Source organism: Convolutriloba macropyga, chromosome 10, assembly GCF_964194025.1.
Source record: "Convolutriloba macropyga chromosome 10, txConMacr16.3, whole genome shotgun sequence".
Lineage (NCBI taxonomy): Eukaryota > Metazoa > Xenacoelomorpha > Acoela > Convolutidae > Convolutriloba > Convolutriloba macropyga.
Genome location: NC_134477.1, coordinates 44,345,945 through 44,364,972, shown reverse-complemented (window position 1 = coordinate 44,364,972; position 19,028 = coordinate 44,345,945). Strand labels below are relative to the sequence as shown.

Here is a 19,028-nt window from a genome sequence, read left to right as displayed (position 1 = left end):
AAATGAAGCACAATCTTTAAGCAATTTACTACTCGTTACTGTGTCTTGTTCCTGTAAATTAACTTTCGGGTTGTACAGTTGACCTATCTTCAACTATCTTTGAATTTCTAAAATTGTTCATATTGGGAAAAAAAATTTCTAATCAATTGAATACAAAGATCACTTGATCGCTGTTTTTTCATCTATTTGCGCGGAAGAGATTCAATTTTGCCGTGGTCCAAACCAGAACGCTTTTTTAAGAAGTTATCTTGATCTTTTCTTTTGACCTAAGTTTTTAGATTGGATATAAAATTTTTAAAAAGCGGCCCATACACACTCTGTGACTGATTTTGTTTATCTGTACACCATCAGAGGGTCTACTCAACGTCATAGGCGCGTCAATGGATTTGTTTATATGAAGATTTTTTATTAATAGAAGCCAGGTAATTTGTTATTCAGCAGAGCTGAACGATTAGTTATTGGGACTAATTGAGAAGCAAGGAATGAAAGGGTAATCTACAGTATAGCGGATAATTCAGATCACAAAGGTGAACTGCATAAACATGATATCCGGACAGATTTGAAACCGCTGAAACGTGTGGAGTGGTTTTTATGTTCGCCAGCAATTTTCTATAGGTTTTCTTAAATAAAATAATGACATGAAACATCGATTTTAGAAAAAAAATGGTCTCCCAAACCTTATGCACTTTTTTAGTTTTAATTTTTTCTATGGTGCGAATAATTAGAGGATCAAGCTAGAATTCTTTTAACGTACAAACTCCGGAACGTAAGTAAAAAGTCAGGATTTTCATTTGATGCATATCCAATCTTTTAAAATGCTAGTATGTTATCAAGACTGTAGTGAAGCTCCATAAAATGGTTGTACCCATTTCGTAGGATTAAAACGATCGGTGTGGCATCTGTGATCTATACGTTAAACAATCATTATCGCCTTCTTCTGAATTCATCTGTGGAAACCGGCGAAATTGATTGAGGTTGGGTAGCGGATAACTTTTAGAGGGATGCGATCAAATCTGACCCTGAGTCTTTGCACATTCATCTGAAGTGTATCACAATCGTCTTTGCTATGCTTGTTTATTCTGCAGTATTTTTCTTTTTGAAGCTAATTTAGTTTTCTCTTTTGTTAATTTTTCTCTTCGTTTTCTCCTTAAATACCTGTCTTGATTGTGTGATACTTATTGAAACAAATCTTTTTAACTCTCGGTATTACTTCAGCTGTTTTAGTAATGAAATTTAATGCCTATATTGAGATGCTTTTAAAGGGTTTATTTTGTATCTAATAGGGATAGCTCTGCTGCTCCTATTTACTTTGGTTTACATCTTGTGATGTACAAATAGAAGGCAAATAATTAAGACACCGGTAAGATCTTTTCTAAGACCATTTTTATCTTAAGATAGCTCAGGATTGTTATTACGTCTTCAATTCTGTTGAATTGTAGTGGTACATTTGAAACTATGTAATTTGATTTGATACGTGATCAACAGTCCTTAGATATTTGTCACTCGCCTTAGGTTTAATGTTTAGCGGTGAAACCAAAGCATCTCGGCTCATTGTCTAACTAGTCCCTTTAAGTAAGAAATTTCATTCAATCCAAGAATAATTAAATTAAGAAACGAAAGTGCACATACAGATAATAATCTACACAAATTAACAACATTTACTAACTCTCTAACATTAACTAAATAATTATTGAACTGCAAAAGATGAGTTAAGCAGTTTTCGAGCATTCGTAATGTTTTCATCATTTAGTCAACCTCTTCAATAGTAGGACCCTTGGCCTCTGAATTCCCGTTCATGCCCTGCGTCGTTGGTCTAGACCCATTGGAACCCGGAGATCCACCGGAGTACAACTTGCTCATAACTGGTGCCACTTTATCCTGAATTTCCTTCATTTTGTGTTCCAATTCCTCCTTTTCGGCGAGTTGGTTCCGCTCCAGCCACGATTCAGCGTCCTTCAGTAAGTCCACAACCATAGACTTGTCTTTAGCATCCAGCTTTTCGGCTACGGCAGGATCTTCGATCGAAGACTTGACAGTGAATATGTAGCTTTCAAGCGAGTTCTTGGCTGAAACTCTCGCTCGGCAGGCGTCGTCTTCGGCTTTGTACTTCTCGGCATCAGCAACCATTCTGTCAATGTCCTTTTGACTTAGTCGGTTCTGGTCATTCGTTATCTTGATTGACTCATTCTTGCCTGTGCTTGTGTCTTTCGCGGTCACTGTCAACATGCAATTTGCGTCAACGTCGAACGAGACCTCAATCTTCGGGACGCCTCGGGGAGCTGGCGGGATTCCTTGCAAGTTGAAGGATCCCAGAAGATTGTTGTCTTTCGTCATGGCTCGTTCGCCCTCGAATACTTGAATGGTAACTGCTGGTTGATTGTCCGCGTAAGTTGTGAATGTGTTCTGAGCTCTGGTTGGTACTTTGGTGCTTCGTTCTACCAACTTTGTCATCACTCCTCCGGCAGTCTCGATTCCCAGGGAAAGAGGAACAACGTCAACTAGAAGGACATCGTTGATCACCTCGTCTTTGACATTTGTCAGCACTGCAGCTTGGACTGCTGCGCCATAAGCCACTGCCTCATCGGGGTTGATGGAGCAGTTCAGTTGTTTTCCATTGAAAAACTCTTCCAGAAGTTTTCGAATTTTTGGAATTCGGGTCGACCCTCCGACCAGAACAACTTCATGTATTTGTCCTTTACTCAATTGTGCGTCTCGTAAAGCTCGTTCTACCGGATCCAAAGTGCCTCTGAACAGATCACTGCAGAGGTCTTCAAATCTAGCCCGGGTGATGTTAGTGTAGAAATCGATTCCATTGAAAAGGGAGTCGATTTCGATTGCAGCTTGAGAACTTGATGACAAGGTTCGCTTTGCAGCTTCCGCAGCCGTCCTCAAACGTCTTAGGGATCTCTTGTTCTGCGAGGGATCCTGCTTATGTTTCCTTTTGAATTCCTCAATCAGATGTTTGACCAATCGATTGTCGAAATCCTCCCCACCCAAATGGGTGTCTCCTGCGGTCGATTTCACCTCAAACATCCCGTCTTCAATAGAAAGAATCGAGACGTCGAAAGTTCCTCCTCCGAGGTCGAATATCAAGACATTCCTCTCGCTTGAAACTTTCTTGTCCAGACCATACGCCAGAGCGGCAGCTGTAGGCTCGTTTATAATTCGCAGGACGTTCAGACCCGCAATGGCTCCTGCATCTTTTGTAGCGGCTCTTTGAGCGTCGTTGAAATAAGCCGGAACTGTGATTACTGCATCCTTTACTTTTGCACCCAAGTAGGCCTCTGCTGTCTCCTTCATTTTGGTCAGCACCATTGAGCTTATTTCCTCAGCGTGAAATCTCTTCGTCTCAGCTTTGTATTCAACTTCAATTTGCGGTTTCTCGTTATTGTTCACAACTTTGAATGGCCACAGTTTCATGTCCTTTTGAACTGTGTCCTCTGAGAACTTTCGGCCAATTAGACGCTTGGCATCGAAGACTGTGTTGTTGGGGTTCATAGCTGCTTGATTCTTTGCCGAATCTCCAATTAGCCGCTCTGAATCGTTGAAAGCCACGTATGATGGTGTTGTTCTGTGGCCCATGTCGTTGGCGATTATTTCCACTTTTCCATTTTGGAAAACACCTACGCATGAGTAGGTTGTTCCCAAGTCAATTCCAATTGCTGGCGCGAATCGAGACATCGTTTTTGTTAGAGATTTGAGTCGAGTTATAGAAACGAGTTTCAATTGAATAGATGTATTGAATATATTGTTTTCAATAATACAATGCCAAAATTTGTCGAAGATCGAAAGCTGAATTTAAATTGAAATTTGATGTTTTTACTTGAAAATTAAAGTTAATGAAACCGTGATTCAGAGCATGATTTTTATACTGATCAGAATATTCTCTTCTAGAACATTCTGCGGCGTCATTCTTTCATTCTGTTCAGCTCTGTGTACAAGCATGCTTTGGTTGATATTAGTTTGTTCTAGAATACTCTATTTAATGACGCACTGCGTGTTATTGTATTACGCTAAGGGAATATTCTAGAACATTAAATCACCACACGATATATTCAAAATGGCGAGCATTGTAGAATAGACGGTGCTAGGAAAATTGGCCGACAGGACGTTTAGCCGACAAGGAAAAAATGAGAAATTTAGCCGACAGTTTTATCATATATGATAATAAAAGTCCATATTTGGTCCATAAATCAGTAGTTCGGCAGTGATATGTGATAGATTCATATCAAGTCCCACGGGCCGCTGAGGCATGGCCATGGCCCGAGAGGCGTGGCCCGATGAGGTAAAATACGGCGGTCTGAGCACGCATAGACCTTCGTTACACTAGTTGATGAAAAAGCTGCGGTATATTTGTCCGCTTATGGAATAGTGTTTCAAATTGGCCAATCACAGCTTTAGAATAAGTTTTATTGCTCATTTTACTTAAATTGTCGGTTAAATTTCTCATTTTTTGGGTGTCGGCTAAACGTCGGTGGCCACCAGAATAGACTAAGCTTCAAATTCAAATTTGTGTGCGCTTTATTTAGCAGTTAATGAAATGAGCCGAAAGTATTTAGAGGGTATCTAGGGGGCTAGCTAATCGCGCTAGCTTTCATTTCTTGCATCTTCAAAGTCAGGACTAAAATACTCAATCAGCTATTATCAGATTATGATACCGAAATAGTCAATAGCAGTATCTGTTAGTTGCGAAGATATTCGGCCAACTCATCATCGTCTTTAATTCCTTCGTAGAATTCCTATTTACAGCAGAATTGATTTCCCATTGCATTGCAAGCGGATAGTTAAGCCGATAAGGAAAAATGAGAAATTTAGCCGACATTTTCATTATTAGTCTCATTGGTCCATAAATCAGTAGTTCGGTGGACCATTACCTTTGGTGTGCGGTCGGGTAGCGCTCCACTCGGCCTCTCCATGGCCGCAACCCCCCTGACGGGGTTGAGGGGGGAGGGAGGTTGCGACCACGGATAGACCTTTGCGCTAGTTGATTAAAAAAAACTGCGGTATATTTGTCCGCTTAGGAATGTTTTTTAAATGGGCCAATCACAGCTTCAGAATAAATTTTACGCTCATTTTACGTACATTGTCGGCTAAATTTCTCGTTTTTTGGTTGTCGGCTAAAGGCCCTGCCGGCCAATACGGCAGCCACCAGCTATTATATTACTTCGTTTGCTGAAAGGAGAGCAAATTCGAATGTTTAATATATACTGTGATTGGCCAATATAAAGCACTATTTCGTAAGCGGACAAATATACCGCAGTTTTTTCATCAACTAGTGTAACGAAGGTCTATCCGTGGTCGGACCGTATTTTACCGGATCTGGCCATGCCTCGCGGGCCATGGCCATGCCTCAGCGGCCCGTGGGACTTGATATGAATCTATCACAACCGAACTACTGATTTATGGACCAATTATGTACTTTTATTACCAATTATGATAAAATTTTCGGCTAAATTTCTCATTTTTTCCTTGTCGGCTAAACGCCCTGTCGGCCAATTTTCCTAGCACCATACATAACGGAGCAAGTACTTAGAGGGCGCTAGGACTTCTAGCCGAACGGGCCTTCAGCAGTAGAAAAAATGAGAAAGCTTTGATTTCGTTGGCCAAACAATCTGATTAGGGATCTTTTCAACAATTGCCCCCTTTTGCAGAGGGGGGGTGGGGGGCTATTCTTGAATAGAATATAAGCTAGCGATTTTTTAACCCTGCTAGGTCAATTAGCCGAATTGGAATACAAAGCGAAAAGAATTTCCGACTGGCGGGTCGGTGGGCCCCGCCGCGATAACCGACCCGCAATTTCCAGATTACATCCCACAGCACATGAGAGACATGGCCGTGAACAGTGGTCCGCAATTGCGCTTAAACTGATATACTCATGTACGCATAATTCAAAGATCTCATTATTCTCTGCCAAGAGAAAACATGGGATGTACTGGAATGGGTGACCGGATAATAGAAAAATGGGACAATAGATCGAAAATCACTTCTTATTAGTTGAAATTAAGCATCATTTGCGAGCTGCAATAATTACCACGCTATGGCCATGCCTCGAGAGCCATGACCATGCCTTAGCGGCCTGTGGGACTTGATATGACTCTATCACAACCGAGCAAAATATCTCAATAGAACATGTTTTATGCTCTATAATGAATGAGCACTCAAATCTGTTTGTCTAATACGCAACTTGAAAAATTTATTTTTTGGTCTGTTGTCTCAATTTTCGCTTCCGATTTGTTGTCTTTCGATCTATTGTCCTAGCACCGGTTGTGTTAGATTCATATCAAGTACCACGGGCCGCTAAGGTACGGCCAAAGCTCACGAGGAACGGCCATAATGTGGTAATCAAATTGCAGCTCGCAAATACGTGCTTAATTTCAACCAATAAGATAAGAAATTATTTTTCGATCTATTGTCCCGGTTTCTGTTTTCGATCTGTTGTCCTTTTGATCCATTGTCCAAGCACCCATTTCAGTACGCCCTATGTTTTTTCGGGCAGAGAACAATGAGATTTTTGAATTAAGTTCATGAGCATTATCTTAAAAAATAAAGTCTTGAAATTGAGTATTCCTTGGTAGAAGACAACCAGCAACCCTAGCTTAAAAAATTTTTAGCAGCTTCTAAAAATGTTCCATTAGCCCGACGAAAATGTTTAGCTGATTGGAAAATTAATAAGAAGTTTACATCGATCTAACTGTATTGCACTAGAAAACAAGTAATCGCTTGTCCAAAAAGCTTTTGCCAACAAACGGAATATTTCAACATTTACCCCCTTTGGTACCTAGTAGAGAATCCCTCCCGCTTTTTGTGCTCTAATTTAGCACAATATCACTTGACGTACAATTTAGAAGGCGGAATATCAGTTGACGCGCAATTACGGACAACTTTTCACGGCCCTGCCCCTCTTATGCGTTGTAGGATGTAATTCGGAAATCTGTGGTTTTTTTATCGCCGGGAAGCGCACCCAACGGCCTGCAAGTCAGAAATTTCCGCGTGTTCCAAGTAGATTAATTGCCATAGCATGACTTATTTTATTCTATTCAGTTTAACATATTTAACGCAAGCGTGAAAAGTTATAAGTAATTTCTGATTGGGTAATAAATCCCAACAAACCTTCATATTTATGAGAAACTCAAACAATTCCCTCTCTCCGAGAAACTCAAATTCTTGGCTTCAAAGCCCATCCTGTCTAGTAACGTCTGTATGCATGCTTTACGATTGATTTTGAATTTTTTAGTTTTGTGCGTCACGCTTTGAGCGTGTGCCTGATGCTGTACATAGATTTTTGCTTAAATTGTATAAGTACTGGAATTAAAGTGACCTCTTTTTTAAGCCTATTCTTTTAACCCCGCTTTAATTTGTTTCCGATTTTTAAACCCGTATATCATTAAACCCCGCCACCCTCATTTTAAAATTCCCATTATTGTTATAACTAGGTCAAAATCAAATCTAATTTTTGCTGTTAATAGAGATTAAAATCTGAGTGAAAAAAAGGGTTGAATAAAACAATTTCATGCCTTTCATAACACCGTTTTTTGTAAAATATTGAATCATTGTTGTTATAAAACTGAAGCAGCAAGCTCAGTTTCAAAAACCAAATTTATATCCATGAGCGAATTAGGGTTCTCATCTAGTCCCTGATAAGGCAATTAAAATTTATTGAAAAGTGAACCGTGTCTAAATTATTGCAACACTCAGGTATATAAAAATCGCAACTTACAGAAGTCAGATACATCAAGGTTTCAGCGATAAAGCAAAGTGCTAAAAATTTCCTTGTTGTAATTCTGCGATTTCAAACAAACGCAATCTGTTTATTAATATTCCACTCGTCAGGAGTTTTGTGTAACTTGAGTCCTTTGATCATTAACTTTGCTAGTTGTTCATTTGGACATCAAAATAGATAGAAAATATTTCGGTGTTACACCGATTTTGGGATGAACAAATTGCACTGTTAAATGGTTGAGGGGTAAGAAAATATGGTGTAAGATTATAGTGCGCTAAGTAAATGGGGATCAAAAGAAGTAGAACCGAATCATGCAAAATAAAAATTATTCTTCACGGCTTGGTTTTCATAACTGCCGGAAAGAAGCTATTTTGATGTTTAATGGTCAATTATAGAAATTTTAAAAGACAATTATTTTTCTAAGCAAGAACTTAATTTGGCGAACATTTTTTTGATGCAGCTGTTGATTTGTTAAGCATCTTTGACTCGTTTTTTTACGCTCTTCACGGGGGAAGAATTAACTCTGACGCTTTTAAGTAATTGCAATTGTATGAAAAATTTGAAAGACTTCTTTACGGATATTCTTGCATAGAGCAAGATAAGATATCCATTGCATAAATCAGTGGTGAAATTATCCGAAATAATTTTTGTACATCAAATAATCAGTTAGATAATTGAATATCTACTTTTTCAGGCTTACATTAGCCTTTCATAGAAAATTACCGATAATAATTTACACTACACCACTACATTGTCATCCCTTTGAGTTTTACTTTTCCAATTTTAACACGGGTTTTCTAAAATAAGACAATGTTTTCTTCGGATTTTTATTGAAGTTTTACTTGTACAAACTCGTTTAATTGTAAGTAATACTTTGCATCATGATCTGCCATCAATAACACAAAGCCCAACACAACTTTTTCTCCAACTTTTCACAGTTTAAAGCGGTTTTCGAAGAAATATACTTTTCTTCCAGGTGAAATTGTCTTAAAGTTTCCAATAAAATTCAACCGATTTGTTTATTGGATAAAAATTTTTTATGCAATGCAGATGACGGAAATTTGTGCTGAAATTATCCGAAATTTTCGAATATTTTACCCGGGAGAATAGCAAAAATTCAGTTTTGGCAAAATTTTTCTCAGGTTTCTCTTATTTAAATGGACCAGTAGATCTTTCGATCTTTGAGTGGCTGGATAGCTCTGTAGTTGGCATCTATCTTCCCATTTCGAAGATCGCCCAGACTCCTCAACTGGTCCATGTACTTCTTGGACACTGCGATCGGGTCTTTAAAGACGATGTGAAGAACAATTTCTGCGAAGGGTGGAGTAGTCAGCGATCCTGTATCAGTTAATGTTTTGCAGAAAGATGAACAAATGGCAGTTTGTAGGCAATGAATCAATCTTAAGTACACCTTGTCAAGTATAAATCTTTTATATACTTTTTCAAGTATATATATCATGTATATACTAAATTTTAATAGAAACTAAATGTTTGTTAACAATCTGAAAGTGGGGGAGACTTGAAATCCACTACAAAATCACGCTGGTCATGAGGATTATGCTAAAACCTATTTGTTGGCACTGAAAACCCAATTGTATGGGCTACAATTTCAAAATGTGTCCGAGGTGACAATTTGATTCGTTCATGATTTGAACTGGTGAGAATTTGAGGGCCAATGATGACGCATTAGAGGGCCGATATGACCTGTCATTATTGAAACTAGGATACAAGAGACAAACAACAAAATCATATAGCAAAAACGAACACTGATTGCGATCAAAACTCAAGGTAATTTTTCTACAAACTCTTAATAACAAAGTCAAAACGGCGTTGGCTGAAACGTAAACTAAAAAAGTAACATTGCAATTCACTAGAAAATATATTAAAGCTTCTCGTCAATAAGACAAGGTAACAAGTCGGCCAAAAAGAACAAAAGTGCTTTGTACTTTCGAAAGCATTTTTATTCAAATTCACTAAAACCATCAACTATCGTTTGAAAACATTATTTAAGTTTCTTTATGCCTGCAGAGGAAGCAGGTGAGGTCTGTATTATCCGTAATTTGTCATACGACTCAAAACCAAAGACAAATATAGCGGAATTCAAAAATTCAATTGAATTTCTCTAAAAAACGGAGTGGAAGCCGTTAGAAGCTTAAGATATTCAATCAAAAAAAGATTGATGTTAGTTTTCATCTTCTTATGAATCCAATAGGTCCCGTCATTAATATGTTAGTTGATAAGATAAAAATCCTTAAAAATGGGCAAAAATTCAGAAATCGCACATTTTGGCGGAATCTTGCAATATCAGAGCAGTATAAATTTTAAGTTAGACATAAAGATTTTATAGATAACAAATTTTTATTCACTAGAAAGGGGGACGCGACTTATCTTTAGACAGGTCTCTTTTCACGGGACTATGCTGCAAGTTAACAGAAATGAGATAAAAAAACTGACTAAATTCATATACCTATTAATGTTCTGAAGGCACCATTTTCAAATGTCAAGGCAACCATAAATTTTCCACCAAAAAACTAGAGAGATACTGTTGTAACACCATAGTAAGCCAATTGTACGCGTAATTAATCTAAGATAATAATAAGACTAAAAAACAACAATGTAAGTAGCACTTTGGATAATAGTGTTAATGCCCCTTTAACCATAAGCCATTATATGACAAGCTTTATATTTTCTTTCAAATTTTCAAGACTATTATTTTCAATGTCAATATAACAACCTGGCATCGCCAGAAATCAACAAATAAGTTTTTTTAAACCCTGCAAGAAATCTTTGGGACCTGTCACAATTCAAATTATGTGAAACGACTACAAAAATAACAACAAATACAAGCAAATAGCAAAAACTGGGTTAAATTTTGCGAAAAAAGAATCTGCATTTAATATTAAAAACTGTTCAATGAAATTACTATAGTTATTCAGTTGTTTTTTTTCTAATGCAAATGGGACTAGTCCTTATTATGGTAATGTGACAGGATAGCAAAAGTTACGTCAAAACAAGGCAAAAATCAAAAAAGAACGATATATTTAACGTTTGCTTGTAGTATTTAGCTTGTAGTATCGAAGCCATAGAAACATCATTAAGTTTTATTTTTCTTAAAAGAGGCTTCGTTTTTTTTTACCGAGACTAAGCTCAGACCAACAGGAGTAAGAAAAAAGCGAAAGAGTTCAATAGGCATTGATATTTTCTCAAAAAAATGTTTTCAAAGTCCTAAAAGCCATAAGGTATCAACTGAAATCACTGTATTGTTTTTTTACACTTCCAAACAAAACCAATTGCAGCATATATTATTTTGATTTTTTCAGAACAACAGTGCGGCGGAACTTGAGATTTCAATTAAAGTTTACGAAAACTTTATTTTCAAGCCATGAAAACCATGAAGTTTTCTCGGGAAATAATAGTGTTTCGATTGAGCCTCTTTTACACCCTAATAGTATCTGTCATTAACTGAGACTTGATATGAAATCGCTCTGGTTTGTAGTCAACTTTAAAGTAAAACCAAAAAATGCCCAAATTATAATAAAAGACAGCGCTCAATACAATCCGAACAATTTTTGGGTGTCGATGAGACAAAAAAAGCTTCGATATTGCTACACGTCCATTGAAATCATTCATTCTAAAAGTCATCAAAAATATAATTTGTAACTGATGACTATAGACTCTCGTACAAAGCAGAATTAACACTTGCCATCTTTTGAGTTATTTCAATGTTATGGCATCATTTTTTGGATCTGTATTTCCTCTAAATTCAAACAATCTTTTTGGTAATATGTATTTTTGTGCGATATTTGATTAAAATGATTGAGTTTCGTTAACTGTTGTCAAATTTATGGCCGAAGAAGCCGAATCAAATAGTTCAGTGACCTTCCTCTAGCTCTAAAGGTAAAACCAATAACACTATCATAAACAAATTCAACAAATTTTGGCAAATTTGACAAAAATGAGAAAAAATTAAGGAAATCTTGAACAACTTAAATCATTTGAAAGGTTAAGATAGCCAACGTAAACACAGCAATATAGATACCATTAACAATAATTTAAACACGATATCAAGTTATTAAGAATAGAAGATAATAAATGAACAAAATTAATAAATCTTTCAACTTCGAGGCACCATATTCTGCAATCAAACCGCTTTTCTAGAATTTACACAAAAGTGTGTGTTACTGTTATCTGTGAAACTTTTTATCGGGGGTTTTGCATAAATTTTGACAAGGATTTGATCTCTAACCTTGATATGCGAAATACTCTGATGATCCGTGTGGCACTAAGGAAGCAAAGTTGATAGCGGGCACCTTGGTGGAGCCAGGTTTGATCACTTTGTGGATGTACTTCCCAATCAAGTCGTCAAATGTCCTCTGGGCTAGAGGTTCTGATTTGGGTGATTCGTCCATCATGATTCCCCACACTGCTAGTTGATCCTCGACATCTTTACCTTGACCCGATGCCCATTTGAAGACGAAGTGGGTCTCACCCGCGTACTTTTGACCTTGACAAATTTTTTTTGGAATTTAAGCCGAGGTGAATCTCCCATATTTTCAATTTCAATCTTTCACTGCATTGAGGTAGTCAAACACTCATATGGACCTTCAGTTTGCTCAGTCATATAAAAAAATATGAAAACATGGCTATACTAATTAAAACACTGCGGCTATAATATTTGGGTTTTATTCTTACCCTCAATCATGTGTTCACAGCCATAGTCTCCACTCTCTCCCCAGTGGCTGTGGAAGTGGTCCAGGATGTACTTTCCCTTGAGCAGACTGCCAGAGAGCTGCCACTTGACACCAGCCGGGGGAGCCAGACTGAGGGTGTGACCATTGTTAGTCATAGTCCACTCTGCACGCGGGTCACCTGCAACCAATTAAGAAATTTCATACAAATCAGATGAAATACTAAACAGTTGAATAAAATAATACCCAGGTCGTGCTTTTCCACACCTAAATGACCATTGATTGGACGCACTTCAAGTGGATACCTCGGCATTCCCAGATCAAACTCATGTGGTCATGACACTAGTCGATGGGTGGACGCTATTAAGAGAGCAATAAGGTTAAAGTGAGGTCAATTTCTCTACCTCACGTGGTCGAGAAGTCTAGTAAAGTAGCACAAAGTCTTTTCATAGGTTGACCTACGGTCTTTTCATACCCAATATCGGTCGACCAAGGTCTTTTCAAAAGTCGACCTCTCAACAAGTGGGAGGCCAACAAAAGTGCACTTAAGTCTGGATAAAATGTCTGGACAACATCTGGGTACAGGTCATTTGGTCCGAGACTTCAGTTGGTGAACCTTGACCAGAATCTAACAAGTATGCAATTCAAGCTTTTCATGCAAAGGCGCGCTTCGTAGTGTGAGCTTTTAGAAATGTAAAAAAACTTAATTTTTGAACAAAATTGATACATAGTTTTTGTATTTGAACATTTATTGACTTTTGGAACTTTTGTTATCATTTGCAGGTCGCAGTTTCTCACGTTCAATGATAGTTATTGCGACGGACGGTTACAAACGCCCGGGTAGAAATGTCAACGCTAAAAATTGCCAAAAAATGTAAAAATTTCGGTGAATTGGGTGGAAAGATGCAAGTATTGCAGTTTTTAGCGTTGAATGCGGTGAAAAAATCAACCGATAAGAAATGCAAATCTTACACAATTAACTTCTAATTTCACAAAATATCTTCAACGTAGAAAATATTACACAAAATTTTGGCTATAAGTTAGCACAATTTTCTATCGACTCAAACTTTAAATGAAAGTATGCAAGACTTGAGGTGAATGCATTGAAAGCGCTGAAAAAACTTCACCCCTTTGACAGCAAACTTGACTGAAATAGACACAGCTGCGGTAGCGGTGGCGAAAGTCGTTTTTTATAAAAGTTATTTTCTATTTATGATATCTGTTTACTACTATTAACTTGAGATTTTATTGATTAGTTTTGACAGATGGAAAGTTTTCAACTTTTAAGAGCAATCTTTTAGTAAAACAACGTATATAATTCACATAAAATGTCATGAAAATGTTGCGAAAATGTCCAAATAATTTCAAACTCATAGTCAGAGATCCCCTATGTATGGGAAATCTAAAATAGCAATCATTTTTGTTCTAGCTTATCTAGAAAACTCATTATATTTCCACCGGTTAAAGTGATGAGAAAAAAACTTTCACCCCTAAGCACCACGATTCTTACAAAAATTTAGCGCATATGTTTTCCATGTAGTTTATTGAATCTGATTTAAATTCACAAGACATATCTTAGAAGAAAGTGTCAGATGGCGCAGAGGAATAAGATGTTGTAGACATGCATGTTGTAGAGTTGAGAGTTTCGAAACCGTGTACGGCAGTTTCTGTTTTGTAAGAGTTACGGTTAATGCGGTGAAAATAAAATTTTCACAGCAGAAAACTTCAAATCATACAAAAATTCACCGCATTCATCGCTAAAGGACACGGAAGCTTTGTGGTAAACATATATATCTTTTCACCGCTATTTTTCACCGCAGTTCTTAGATTATTTTTTCGACAAAAGCTCGACCCGATAGAGAAAGTTAAGTCAGTTTTTTTGTGTTTTTAAAGTGATCTGTAACAAGACAGGCCGTTCAGAACTCCAACTATGCTTCTATACTGTGGGTTAGATGACAAATTATTCAATGCCAAATTATGCAACGTGCCAGAAACCCCAATGTCATGGTAGCAGATTTCTTTCCATTGATTTAAATAATCCGATTACAAATTAGTAGTCTTTATTACATGCATTCTTTCAGATACTAAAGCGGATATATAATTGCTCCCATGTTCGGTTGTGGTAGTATAACCCAATTCGCACGTATAAACCCAATTCTATCTGAAGATATCAGTTCTAACTTATGAAAAATTTCTTGTCTGTCAGTCATTTTTCACTTGAATTACAACTGCCAAGTTGATTCCAAAGTACAAAATGAAAATTTTTAAAAAAATCGATCAAAAATTTTGAAATGATTTTCAGAACAAAACGAACTAAAAGTGTTATTGTTAGAATGTTACTTGTCTACCTTCAATTAGCCGAAGACTGAAATGAGGCAAAAGAACCATCTGTGCGTCTTTCTCTCTGATGTCTATTGGAGATTGCCTCACCCCATTGATAGATACTGGAAATTGTTTCGGCCAGTTGAACTGACTTTGATGATGCCAAGAATTATCAAAACTCATTCTGTTGTCTAAAATTGGAATTTTTTCGAAAAAAATTTCAAAAATTGTTTCAAGATTGTTAAAAGCTCCGTCTTTTACCAAATTTGTTTTCGAGAAAATTAATTATTTTTTGTACTTTTTGAGATTGCGGCTTCTGCAATTCGTTTACAAGATTATCGATAGTGATTTTGAGTTGAATTTTAAAACCACACAAGTTTTCTTTAACATAAAAATAAAGGCGTGTTTAGAAGACAAACTATCGTCCAATTAAGTAATGAGATAATAGAATGAACGAACTTTGAAAGCCTTTTGAAAAACTTACCTTTGAGTTTGGCGGATAAAATATTCTCTTAAGGCTTCAGATTTTATACGTTAACTAATGCGTTTTGCGTGATAGCTGTTTGTGTATACAATTAAAGCCGAATGAAAATCAGTAGCAAAGTAAAAGTAAATTTGTGCACTTTTGCATGTGGAAAGGTGTGTAACAGATTGTAGACAATGGCGTGTTTTCGGCTCATTATGAACCACTAATGAAGCTACGAGCTTTAAAAGTTTCATAAAGTGCGTTAGAGCGATTTGACCTACTGAATCGACAATCTACGACAATCTGAAAATCTAACAGCGACTATGAAGAAATTGGAGTTAAAAATGCCTTTAAGATGTTTCTGGTGTCTTAGAGCGTAGCCTATATGGAAAGTTCACTATGATAGTCGACATAGAGGCGTTCATTCTATCATTACAAGTCGCATTTGTCAAGCCTGGAAGAAAATTTTTAGGTTTAATTATAAGCAGTTGATAGTAATAAATGTTTGCTTCAAAAACCACTGATTTTTTCCGGCTTTCAAGAAAATGGCCGTCTAATTGCTTAAAACTCGGGGGTCTCACAATATCTAAAATTCAATGGCGAAAATCCAGATTTTTGTTCCGAACCCACTTGTTGGGGGGAGGAACTATATACTCAAATGGGTTTTTTTTGTTCAGACAATTTTGGCCGATCGATATATTCATCGTACAGAAATGTGAGTGGTATCATTAGAAAGCTCATCCAGAGTAGAATTCGAAATTGAAAAGAGTTTTTTGAATTTTGTTTTTTTCGAGGAGTTATTGAGGTTTAAAATTTCATGTGAACACGGGATATTCGGTTCACTTTTGTTCACTTTTACCGCAATTTTTGTTGAATTAACATTTTTCATGAAAATTTCAATTCAAAACTAGATTTCACGCCACAAAATAAATCGATTTTTTGTTCCTAAAAGACAAAAAGCAATAAAAAAGACTAGTTCTTGTCTCATAGGCAATTTTACTGTAAAAAGAGACCGAATTCTATTTCAGAGCTTTTTTCAGAAAATTTTTCATATTTTTTTTGTTTTTTCAAGTCACCTAGAGACTAGTCATTTTTCAGATCGAAGTTTTATTAATAGCGAACCTCATATGCAATCAAAAGAAGTCCATTGAACAAAAAATTGTTTTCCAAGTAATCGCTCATGTTTTTTTTTCGGATTCGTATCTAAGTTTTTCTAATTTCATATGAAATTTTGATATTCCCTTTGAGATTTTACTAAAATTTTGAAATCTTATGGCATAAACCTGTCGACTAAAAGTGCAATAGGTTTCGCAATGAGCATAAATTGAAGCTATCTAGTGCCTTGAGTGGACAGGTAATGGCTGTTAAGACTGCTAACTTTTTTTAAAATTAACTAATCTTAATCTTATTTTTTTTAAGTCAGTCTTAGTAATAACAGGACCACTTTCCTACTGTAGCTTCCAGCAAAACTAATCTCGTTAGCGGTTTTATCTCCTAATTTTTGGTTATAAGACTTCAATGCCACAAGATTTATTTTTTTTTTATTTTTGGAGATTTCGTATTATTGGTTCTTTTTGAAATCTTATCACGTTATCTTTATAGTGATGGCGCCCATTGTTTTAATGAAGACATTCAATGGATTATAGATAAAATTTTCAGAGAAAAAACTTATGGTTTAAATGGTTCAACACTTCCTTATCTCACTTTTCTACAGAATTTTTGGTTTCTGCCTGCATTTGTTTTTTTTTAAATTCATAAGACTTATTGTGATGGCTTATTGATTACCTATGCCTGACAAACATCGACAATTTCTTCTCGCACTGTTCCAATTTTTTTTTATTTTGGTTGTATTTGCTGTTGTTTTTTGTCAATGACATGTTGTTTTGTCTTACTGATAACTTTTAAATGGTAAACAACCTTGTTATCACTTCAAGGCAAAAATTTGCGCATTTATTTGCTTTTGTTGAAAGCTATTGAATTTTATAAAGCTGATACCATGCGTTTTCTCAAAACTTTGTGCTCTTCGTGTATTTTTTATTGCCATGCGACTTATTGTGATGAGTTACTGATAACCTATGAATAAAAATTATCATTGTTTCCCACCGAGGATTTGTTTTGAATTTAGTGGCTTTGATAATAGTGGTTTTCTAAAAAAAAACTTTGTGGTTTTAATACCTTTGTTTAAATTTAACTTTTTTACAAGTTCTTTTGTAACAAAAAACAATTCCAATGCTATTAAAAATTAATTGAAAGTTGAAAAAAATTTTTTGAAATGTTCTTTTTCTAATGGCTTTGACACTTTTCTCGCTTAATTTTTTTTTGAATTTGCTGTTTTTTTTTCTTTAGGCAGCTTTAAATTGCTAAACGGTCTCAAAAATTTCTAATTTCCAAATGAATAAAAGATGTTACCCAAAACAGCCAGTTTATAGAGAAAAGTCTTAAAGTTTGTGATATTCATTTTCAGAAGTTTTTCAAATTTTTCAGTTTTTGTTTTCTTTTTCGTCAACTTTTAACTTATTCTCATCATTGAGAGGTCCCATCCAATTCCTTGAGTTTCAAAAATTAACATGTCTTCTGATTTTATCTCGTTACTGATGTTCTGTTTGATTGTCAAGATGCTTTTTCAGTGAGTGGTATATTTTTGTTTCTTTTTCGCTTCTTTTAGCACATTCAGTTAATAACAGATGTGACCCAAATGAAATTATTTGTTATTTCATTATAAATTAAAACCGATTCAGTTTAAATAAAAACAGAAATAAAGATGCATAATGTTCAGATAAAAGCTAAGGATTTTAATGGCTTCAATAATTTGTGTTTTTGCAATTTGTTCGTAATTTTTTGAAATTTTCTGCGTCTGTAGTCCGTTCCTGTGGCTTAGTCTAACCAAAGACGGGTCCCACTGGTTTCTTAATGACTTTTTAGTAAATTTATCAAGCGTTATTTTTTTATAAGCTAATGGTTTTTTAGACTTTTGAAACTATTTATTTTAAAGAAAGTTGATTGATTTTTGATTTTAACTTCAGTTTTTCCTCTCTTTGTCGAATTGTTACCTAGTCTCTTTAAAGAAAACATCCATCTGCTGTATAGTTAGGAAAACTAAATTTGTTTAGTTAAGGTTTGATCTGATTGCATTCTGACGTTAATACTAGGTGCTTTTAAAATTAGATGTTTAGATATTGGTTTTCTGTCGTGAAATTTTTGTTTTTGCTTATTTTATTGTTTGTTGTTTTTTCTCGTAATCTTTTCAATGGCAGATCTCGTCAGCGCTGTAATGAGGCATGGTATTATGTAATTCAATTAGTAGTTAGGTTTTGTAACAATTTTGTTAAATTATGTCTTCATTTGTTGACAATTAAGTCAAAAATGTAGATGTGCTCGGGTCGGAACATGATGTGCGAACGCACATTAACGAGTCTCCTTGTTCTTTTTCAATTCTCAGAAACTCCAACATCTGTTGATTAATCTTGATAACACTGCTAGAAACGATAATAAGAATGGCAAAATCGAACAGTTAATTGGGATCCCCGATCAACTATATATGGACTTACAATAAAACTCAGCAAAGCCCATAAAGGTGTTAGTTGCACTCGAACGAAGTTTAAAACCATTATTGTATCCCTTATATAAATTTTCATTCAATATTTTTTCGTGGCTGTTTTGTTGTAAAATGTTTTTGGCTATCTGAGTAATTGAACTTTTCATCGAAATAGTGAGATGAATATGGACAGCGCACCGTTATTTCTTCAAATGCTAAATGTCACGGACAATTTGCAACCTCATCTCCCTCTATTGGCCTAAATTTAATTATTACTCTCATGCCATCTTGTCGTTT

The 19,028-nt window shown here is 35.8% G+C and overlaps 3 protein-coding genes across 3 annotated transcripts in view; 1 reads left to right on the top strand and 2 right to left on the bottom strand.

The window, feature by feature from the left end:
* Positions 1-19,028, top strand: part of LOC142348157 (serine palmitoyltransferase 1-like) — a 467,259-nt gene that overhangs the window by 178,781 nt on the left and 269,450 nt on the right. The gene's annotated exons all lie outside the window — the stretch shown is intronic.
* Positions 1,242-3,969, bottom strand: LOC142348154 (heat shock 70 kDa protein-like). The gene has a single exon (XM_075399365.1). It carries the CDS (start codon positions 3,679-3,681, stop codon positions 1,747-1,749), a length of 1,935 nt encoding a protein of 644 aa, XP_075255480.1. The 5' UTR covers positions 3,682-3,969; the 3' UTR covers positions 1,242-1,746.
* On the bottom strand, positions 8,821-15,146 carry LOC142348582 (carbonic anhydrase 2-like). The gene is made up of 4 exons (XM_075399975.1): positions 14,757-15,146; positions 12,413-12,589; positions 11,967-12,224; positions 8,821-9,058 (listed from the first exon to the last, which is right to left on the bottom strand). The coding sequence occupies exons 1-4, from the start codon at positions 14,911-14,913 to the stop codon at positions 8,874-8,876; spliced, it is 777 nt and encodes a 258-aa protein (XP_075256090.1). The 5' UTR covers positions 14,914-15,146; the 3' UTR covers positions 8,821-8,873.